At 46.4% G+C, this 9,784-nt stretch overlaps 1 protein-coding gene across 2 annotated transcripts in view; it reads left to right on the top strand.

Moving 5' to 3' along the window:
• The first annotated feature begins 661 nt into the window (after positions 1–661).
• NRG1 (neuregulin 1) overlaps positions 662–9,784 on the top strand; it is a 229,031-nt gene continuing 219,908 nt past the window's right edge. For both annotated transcript variants that reach the window (XM_034774156.1, XM_034774155.1), the window contains exon 1: positions 662–1,106. In XM_034774156.1, the coding sequence (XP_034630047.1) occupies positions 995–1,106 (112 nt within the window). In that variant the 5' untranslated portion in view covers positions 662–994. The remainder of the gene's footprint in view (positions 1,107–9,784) is intronic.

The following is a 9,784-nucleotide window of genomic DNA, read 5'->3' as shown; positions in this document are numbered from 1 at the left end:
CCTTCATGAAGGAACCAGTGGGGCCTGGATCTGGGGGGGAGCTCAGCATGCAGGAACAGGGCCTCCAACTCCCTAAGAGTCCCTGCAGTATGAAAATGTTGCAGACAAACAGGAGGGGCTGTTTTGCTTTGACAGTGCAAAGGGAACTAATTCAAGTGAAAGGAAACAATTAGTGTTTTTTTGTTTTTAAACAAGGGGAGACTTTAACTTCCACCCTGCAACTAGCCACAACAACTTTTACACTTCTCTGGGGCCTTCTTTCAGTCGAGGCTCTCCAAGAGGTTGGGACTGAACCCAGCCTTGCCCCGGGGGGAGGAGGGAAGTGGCCTAGGGTCAGATCTCAGGACGCCACACGGCTCTCAAATTGGGCTCCCCAGTGTGGTCCCTCCTTTGGGAGACTTTGCTGGAGCTGTGCTGGAGCTCTGGCCGGGGGAAGGGGTCCCACGCGCGAACAGTTCCCCGCGGGGCAAGGAGCCCCTTGCAGCCGGGGGTCAGGGCAGCAAACAGCTGCAGCCTCTCGGGCCAAGGTGCCTGTCCGCGCTCCCCAGGCGTGCGCACGCCGCCCCGCTTGGCCCAGCGCTTTCCCAGCCGCTCGAGCGACCTCTGTCGGGTTCCGGCAGCTGCAGCCGCTCCCGCTCCTCCCCACCCACCCACCCACCGACACAGCCCTGTGCCCTGGACCTGCACAGGCTCCTCCCGGAGCAGCGTGCGGTGCCCGGGGCGGGCATTAGGGAAGCGGGGGCAAAGAAACAGAGCCGAGAGGAGTTTCCCCAAACTTCCAGGAAGTCCTGGCTCCTTGTCCCAGGTGGCAGCAGCAGCGGCAGCCCCAGAGCAGAGGGGGACCCCGGAGAAGGGGGCAGCGGAGAGAGAGGCGAACTTCCCCCACCAGCCGGCTCGCTTGCTGCTCCAGCCTGCGCGGAGCGAGGGGCAGGGGGCAGCCGGAGCGGGGGACAGGGGCGCAGCGTCGCCGGGCGCTAGGGCAGCACCGGCCGGGATGTCCGAGAAGAAGCGAGAAGGCAAAGGGAGGAAAGGCAAGAAGGGCGGCAAAGGGGCTGGCAGGAAAGCGGACCCCCAGGAGGGGGGCGCTGTGGCCGAACCTGGGGCAGGTAAGTTCCCCCCTCTCCTGCTTCTCGGGGCTTGGCTGCGCGTCCTGTCCCCTGTGCGCCCCCCAGGGCGAGCCCTGCGTCCTCTCCCCAGGTGCCCCGGGGCGCAGCAGGTGCCCTGTCGTCTGACCCGGCGCTGATGCTGCGGGAGCGGGGCTGGCCGGGGCCGGGCACCGGGACAGCCGGGGAAGGGGACGCGCGGAGCCGCTGCTTCCCCGCTGCGCCCGGCTCCGCGCTGTGCCCAGCGCTAGAGGTGCGCTGCTCCCGCTGGGACCCACCGAGGGAGTCCTCGGGGCCAGCCTGTGAGCTCTCCCTGGCACCAGCTGTCGCTTTAGGGCTTTCTCTCGGCTTGCCCCGGACACACGACACTGCTCTGGCGGCGGTGTGTTTAGCGACCCTATGGAGATAACACACGTGAGCTGGGAATAGTCTCTAATAATGGGCTGACTTTATACAGTGCCTTAAGCGTGTGTGTGTGAGAGAGAAAGGGAGAGCCCAATCTCAGCAACATGGCATTCAAGTGTTTAAGGTAAGCCCTTGGCAAGTAGATTTTGTGTCTGGGCTAGTAAGTTTTCATGACTATTTAACCAGGCTGATTTTTTTTTTTTACTACGGTGTGGTCCTGATAGCTCTGTGATAAACCGCAGAGCCATCTGATGAGCTGCATGTCTGTCGCCCTTTGGCCACCTCGCATGCACTTTGCGGGGTAATTCATCTCCACTGGGACTGTGTCTAAGAGTCCAAACTTTTGAGCAGCTTTCAGCCAGCTTTCTCTTTTAACAAAAAGAACACACCGTTAAAAAATGCCCCATGTCCATCCCCATTGTCCCCAAATTAGTCTAGTCTGAGAAACCAGACCGGTGGTACGTTAAGGTCAGGTGCTTTGTGAGCTATCTGGACTAGAAACAGCTGTAGGTTCCTGCCTGTGCGGATCAACTTGCTAGATCAGAGCCTAAGATATTGGCCCTTATTACTAATTACTGTTATGTGTTATTTTATTGTAGTATTTCTCAAACACTGCAGTCAGGATCAGGGTCCCACCGTGCTAGGCACTATACAAACATCGGAAGACAGGTCCTGGCCCTAAAGACCTTCTATTATGTCACCCTGATTTATCAACAAGCTATTTTATATACATTTCAAATGTAAACTGTGTGGGGCAGGGACTGTGTGTTTGTGCAGTGCCTAGCACAATGGGGCACTGGCCTCGGTTGGGGTGTCTACAAGGGACTGTATATAAATAAAACGAATGTAGATTTTTTTTCCCCGTGGCCATGTGTAATAGTTTACACCAGTGCAAAATGAGTTTAAAATGTTGAAATTCAGATTTGGTAGCAATTTAGAGCCATCCTCACTTTGTGTGGTGCAGGGTAACAGAGAATCAGCCCTGTATAGCCTGGAGATCTTTTTTGTTTTAAATTTCTTGCCTTTCATTGGTGCAGCTGGAATATTGTTAGTTAAGGTGTCTTTCTTTAGAAGGAGCAGCAGCAGAAAATGTGAAAACACTTTAAAATGCCTAACTTAATGTTTCTTTTAATGTGCTGTGACCCACAGGATGCTGTTATGCAATATAAAGGTTTAATAATCAGCCATTGGAGATGACTTGTGTAATTCACTAGTGGCAGCTATCCCAGTCTCATGCCAATAAACCACACACCACCACCATGTATGTCCTCTCTCGGTCCGTCTTGCTCAGTGAGACAGATTGCATGGCTTGCGCTTAATAATGAGTGTGAATAAGAGTTTTAGATATGTCAGGGGAGACTTCCCTTGCTATGCAAAACCAGGTACAAATACTCCTTTGACCTTTTTATTATCTATCTCTCGATCAATCTAGGTTTTATAAAGTTGCTTGTTATCACTGTGGTATCTGGGCAGCTTCCAAAAAAGGGAAGCACCAAAATCTCTCTCTCTCTCCCAGCCCTGCCGACAGGAACAAGCTTGCAGCTACCTGTGGGAGAGGAGATGGGTGATAGTAAGTATCTAGTGTGGGGCTGGAGATGTGTTTGAGAGGGTGGTTACAGGTAAGCTATGTCAAAGAAATGGCATTGCAGTTAGCTCTGAATGTGGTGATGGGGTCATTCTAACTGCGTCAGGTTGTGAGTTCCATTGTCTCAGTCCAGTTTTCATGGAGGTTCTGTCTCCTGCAGAGATTACACTTCTCTGGGTTGTTGACAACTTAATTTTTCCAGCAGAGCAAAGTTGTTATGTGAAGTCATCATTGTATTAGGAGAGAGATGGTCTCTCGTGTAGGTAGGGCCAATTCTAAGCAGGGCTATGAAAATCAGTACAGAGACCTTGAACTGGTTGTTTGTGTCTAATGGGGAGCCCATGTAGGGAGCACTGAATGGGGGGGATTTGTGTCCCCAGTAACCTGTGTGCGTCAGATGAGTTGCTGAACTCTGAATCAGGTGTAGCTTCCTATAGGCGCAGGCTTTTATTCTCCGGTGTAGGGAAATGCAGTAGTTGGAAATTCCAGACACATGGGTCCAGATCAGGATGCCATAGAATGGGGCATTGTCCTCTGACCAGCTGCAGAGGGAAGCAGTAATTCTTTGTCAACAGGGATATTTGGGTGTGTAACTGCATTTAGTGACTCAATGACAACCCCAACGATGCTGTCTGATCTTAGAATCCAAGGGCAGGGGTTGCAATGGAGCAGTGAGTTGTTGGAAGTATGCCTTTCTTCCTAGCAGCATCACATCAATCTTACCAGGATCCAGCTCCAGCCAGCTGCTCGTCATCCAGGTGCTAGGAGGCCTTGCCTACATTAGAAAGGTATTGCTGGTATTGCTATCCTGGCAAACCCTCCAAATGTAGATGCACCTTTTACTGGCAAAGGAGTGCTTTTGTTAGTATTAGCGTATACCAGTTCCCCAAACACAATAAGCTATACCAGCAAAAGTACTTTTTTGCCAGTATAACTGCATCTATGCTAGGTATAGAAATATTGTGGGGGGAAAATCACATCCCTAAGTGACATTACTATAGCTTCAAAAGTTTCTAGTCAGGTCTAAGTATCATTTCATTTTATGTAATTAAATTCCGGGTCCTTCAAACACATCTGCATGTGATGAGACAACTCGTGCAGAGTCATTCCTATGTGTAAGTGTTTGTAGGCTTGAGACCTAAATGTACAATTTAAACTTTCATATGAAACACAAGGCACCTTTATGCATTAGTTCTGTCACTGAACACTTTCAAACAGCTGATCTTAGGTTTGTGAGTTATGTCTTTTACTTGTTAAGAGCCTTCTTTTTTATTTTTTGATAGTAAGTAACATTAAAGATCAAACAACAGAGCATTTCAAGATATTAATGAAAATTGCTATTCCAAGTGGAAAGAACAAAAAGTTAAACATGGGGCAGAGAAGCAGATACTAGTTTTATGCTTTAGGCTTTCATTCTTTATCCCCTTTAAGGTCTCTTTTGCCAGTAGTTACATCTGTCTGTTGGTTTTCTGGAATATGAAATGTGGCAGTTAAGCTAAGGAATTATTCTTAACATTCTCTGTACCACTAGAGATAGATTTAGTAAATAAATTCTAGCCTTTCTTCATCCTTTTTTCTATTTTTGCTGTCAAAGTAATTCACACCCTTTCCGTCTTGGGGCTGGAAGCATTGTTTTAATTTGTAACTTGTCATTAGCTTCAGAATCAGCGTTGTTATTTAAATAAATCACACAGGGAGGTTTTCTTTTTAACTTAATTGTCTTCTAAAGTTACTGTGGGTAACTGCAGAACATCCGTCAACGAAGACAGAGATGCAAATTTTAAAAGGCTTTCAGATAAAACAGAAAAAAATAAAAACAAAAACCCCCAAACTTATTAACACTTCTCATTGCACGGAGTGGAATGGGGGCTAAGTGCCAATATTAAAAAGGATCATTTGAGGGATTGTTTGTTGCCATAGTTTCTTCATCCCTAAAATTGTGCAAAGGAACAATATTTTTCTCGCTTTCAAATGGTCTTGAACAAATCAATTTTATCTGGCTTGTCCTAACTCCAGAACTATTGTGTCTTCACTCAGTGGGGCACGTCAGGCGCTTGTGAGTACAGGTGGTGGAAAAACTGAGAAACTTAGTATTACAAATGGATAGAAGCTGACAGCTTCTCTCCAAATGACATCATTGACCTGCTATGCTAACTAAGTTTGCAAATAGGCTGAACAGTACTGTTGGCGGGCATTCTGGGACACCAATGGAATACCCCAGGGCATCCAGCAGAGAAGAACTCACTGCCTGGCACAAGGGGAAACTGACATCAGAAAGCTGTGCCTTTTTGTCAGTTTCAGATGCTTCCTCCAAAAGCCACAGCAAGTGGACACTCTAGCTTACAATGTTGTTGTTATTACTCATATTGCAGTATCTTCTAGGTGCCCAGTCAGGACCCCACTGTACGCACCTGTCATATAAAGACCATCCCTGCCCCAAAGAGCTTACAATGTTAGCACATGACAAGAGTACAGAAAGAGAGAACAAACGGGAGGGAAGAGGGTTGGACAAAATCACAGTGAAATGACTATGTTTGGTAAAATAAGCACATCAGTCGGTGTCTTGCAAGCATCACTGCTCAGGTGAGTTTTTTATGGTGAGTTTGGCAGGAGGAGAAGGTGATGATTTGGGGGATATGAGCAGGGAACTCCTGATAGATGGAAAGGGTGGGAAAGAAGAAAGCATGAAGGTGCTTGCAAGAAAATTGGATTAATGGGCAACAAAGTGTGGCATCATTGACAGAGCAGGGTCATTGGGGGATGGGGTCAGACTGAGGGGCAGGGACCAGGCACTGTTACCCCACTCCCCACCCCCCGACAGCAGGGCCAGGAGTTGGAGGTCAGGTACACTAGCCACTAAGCCACTCAGCCCTCTGAGCACCCTATTGCAGTGGGGCTAAGCTGTGAAGAGACAAGTTTGTTACAGTGGAAAAGGGGGAAGCAAAGATGGAGGGATGATTTCAGAACAAAGAACCAGAATCTTAGCAGCACCATACTGTCTCACATGACCTTCTCATAAACAAACTAGGGAAATACAGCCTAGACGGTGTTACTATAAGGTTGGAAAACTGTTCCCAGAGAGTAGTTATCTGTGGTTCACAGTCAAGCTGGAAGGACATATCAAGTGGGGTGACCGGTTCTGTTCAATATCTTCATCAATGATTTAGATAATGGTATAGAGAGTACGCTTACAAAGTTTGCAGATGATACCAAGCTGGGATGGGTCGCAAGTGCTTTGGGGGATAGGATTAAAATTCAAAATGATCTGGACAAACTGGAGAAATGGACTGAAGTAAATAGGATGAAATTCAATAAGAAGAAATGCAAAATATTCTACGTAGGAAGGAACAATTAGTTGCACACGTACAAAATGGGAAATGACTGCCTAGGAAGGAGTACTGCGGAAAGGGATCTGGGGGTCATAGTGGACCACAAGCTAAATATGAGTCAACAGTGTAACACTATTGCAAAAAAGCAAACAGCACTCTGGGATGTATTAGCAGGAGTATTGTAAGCAAGACATGAGAAGTAATTCTTCCGCTCTACTCCGCACTGATTAGGCCTCAACTGGAGTATTGTGTCCAGTTCTGGGTGCAGCATTTCAGGAAAGATGTGGACAAAGTGGAGAAAATCCAGATGAGAACAACAAAAATGATTAAGGGTCTAGAACAGCGTTTTTCAAATGCAGCCACCAGGGACTTTTCTTGCGGCCACAGCCTCCTGGGCTGTGATGGTGGGGAGGGCAAAGTAACGCCCCTCCCTGTTGCTCCTGGATGCACTGCCTTGGTGTTTGGTTGCTGGGGCTGCCAGCAGGGGTTGGGCCCTGCCTCCTTCTGGAGTTACCTGGGGTATAACGCTGTAGAAGCAGGCAGCCAGTGAGTTCCCCACCTTCCCAGGGGTGGTGGGGCTCAGGCTTTGGGCTTCAGCCGCGCGGTGGCAGGCCCCACGGTGTCAAGCTGTGTCCCTGGGCCCCGTCCGCTGGCCTTGGGGCTTTGGGCTCTGACCACAGGGGTTTGGGCTCCAGCCCCTACCCCCCGCCTCCTCCAGCCCCATCTCCCCATGGCCCCACTGCCTCTCCCGGCCCTCCATCCAGGACTTAATTTGCCCCCAGGCTGGCAAAAGCTGAGTAAGTCTGCTGTGAAAAGTGCTATTCGTATGTTTGTTAATAGCACTTTTCACAGCAGATTTACTAGCTAGCAATAAATAAATTACAATGATTTGGACGTGTATATGTGCATATTTATTTGGTTTTCCTAAAATTAAGTCAGTATTTAGGAAAAAGTGTGAGAGTGGTCACCAGCAAGAGTTGGTGGCTGCACTCTGAGGCCACCAAAAATTTGTCCTGAGAACCCCTGGAAACATGATCTATGAAGGAAGATTGAAAGAATTGGGTTTGTTATTAGTCTAGAAAAGAGAAGATTGAGAGGGGACATGATAGCAGTTTTCAAGTACATAAAAGGCTGTTACAAGGAGAAGGGTGAAAAATTGTCCTTGTTAACCTCTGAGGATAGGACAGGAGGAAATGGGCTTAAATTGCAGCAAGGGAGGTTTAGGTTGGACATTAGGAAAAATTTCCTAAGTGTCCAGGTGGTTAAGCACTGGAATAAATTACCTAGGGAGGCTGTGGAATCTCCGTCATTGGAGGTTTTAAAGAACAGGTCAGACAAACACCTGTCAGGGATGGTCTAGTTATTACTTAGTCTGGCCATGAGTGTAGGGGACTGGACTAGATGACATATTGGGGTCCCTTCCAGTCGTATACTTCTATGATTTTATGATTTTTGAATGGACTTGAGGGGAGGAAAATTGCATTCACTGAGGCCAGAGGGCTTGAATGATGGGAGGAGGTGCGCTGACCACAGTAACAGAGAAAGGCAAAGCCAGGGGCTTGGTGGGGAAGATTAAGAGCTCAGTTTTGGGCATGTTAAGTTCGAATTGATAATAGCGCACATTGATAATAGCGAGATCAGAAGGCCGGGCCAAGCTTTGGATGGAAGAAGGCAGGTTTGGAGAAGAGAGGAAGATGTGTGAATCCTTTGAGGTGCTAGCCAAAGCTGTTTTCAATTGAGGTTTGACCAGTTCTAGAGAAAAATCATCTTGCAGAATAAGTGACAAATTTCTGTTATCGTTTCCAACCCAAAATATTTATATACTCCTGGTATGACTGGGAAGGAAAAGCCGTTTACCTCTATGCAATGTGTGAATGATTCCAAACATACCAGACCATTTTCAGAACAATTTGATAATGAATCTCTTTTAAAGCATGTAAGTATCTTCATGGTTTGTGTACTATGTGAGATCAGTCACTCTTCAATTGCCTTTGACGTAACACAGCAAGAGCTACTCCAGGATAGCCGCTGGAATGCAAATAAAATTGTAAGTACATACCAGTATAGCTACAGTACAATTATCCAATAACTATTGGCTGTGTATAGAAAGGTATTTCCCTGAAATAAATAAAGAAACTCTCCTAAACTTTGTGCAAATATTGGTAGTTGGGGAAGGCTGAACATATTTATCTCTGGTATAATATTATTCAGATTTGTTTAGTGATGTAAGGATTTTAAAATATTAACCCCTGGCACTTGTCTTCCCTCCTGAGACTCCTGCAAATGCACTAGTTGAGACAGAAAGAAAACATAAATTGGTGTGAAACAGTATGAAACCTCCGAACAACTATGAATGCTAGCTGGGATGGTAAGGGGTTGAACTCAACACTCTCAGTCTGGGATCAGCTGAGGTCCCCATCTAGGCCCCAAAGTATGTGGCCAGATTTCAAAAGGTGTTGAGATCTTTTGAAAATGTGGTCACAAGTGTCACAGTCGGAGCTGCTGAATGCTGAACATGTTGGAAAATCTGAGCTTTATTTAGGTGCCTAAATGGGAACTGCGCTGTCTTGAAAATCAGGACCCACTAGTTTAGGTTGCTGAGTCCTGGAAAATCTAGTCTTGAGCTCTTTTTAAAATCTACCCCTAAATGTCCTATAGTATTTTGAGGCAGGTGCTTACAACCGAGAGCCAAACAACGGTGAACAATAATGTTGCAAAGTGTCAGAAGTTCTGGAAATGCTATGAATTCTTACCAAATCAGTGGTTTGTTAACATTCCAAAAGTAACAAGAGTGAATGCAACTTTAACAGCGCTGATAGTTTATCATGTTCCGTTATGATACAAGAAAACAAACCAAGTGTCAATATTTTGTCTGAGTCATTCAAGCTGCACAAAGAACCACATGAATGCACTTCTAGTGCTTCAGTTAACCCTAAATTACTCCCTTCTCCAGTTCAGAATTCTCTGTGGGCAACTCCGAATTAGTTTGTTCCAGCCTGAGAAAATCTAAGCTAAATATGGTTTTAATGTGAGGATTGCAATTGAAAAATAAGAGGAACGTAGTTTAAGCCCAATGGGACTTTTAGCTCTTTGGGGGCAAGGATCCTATTTTAGTTCTGTGTTTGTATAATGGCCAGGACAGTGGGGTCCTGGTCTGTGAGTGCGTAGGACTCTTAGATGCTGTGACAGTACAAATTAATAATAATTTAGCATTTCATTGAAATTAGTTGCTACCATAACACTAACCGAGCTTGCTATGGAAAAATATGAAATGTAAAAAAAAGAAAAAATGGTCAATCTTCATTAACTGGTCACGTTAACAGAAAAAAGAGTTGAAAAAGTGCAGAGTATGTTTGCAATGT

The sequence above is a fragment of the Trachemys scripta genome, chromosome 6, assembly GCF_013100865.1.
Source record: "Trachemys scripta elegans isolate TJP31775 chromosome 6, CAS_Tse_1.0, whole genome shotgun sequence".
NCBI classification, from domain to species: Eukaryota; Metazoa; Chordata; order Testudines; family Emydidae; genus Trachemys; species Trachemys scripta.
The sequence above is the reverse complement of the archived record's forward strand: the minus strand, read 5'-3'. Positions and strand labels throughout refer to the sequence as shown.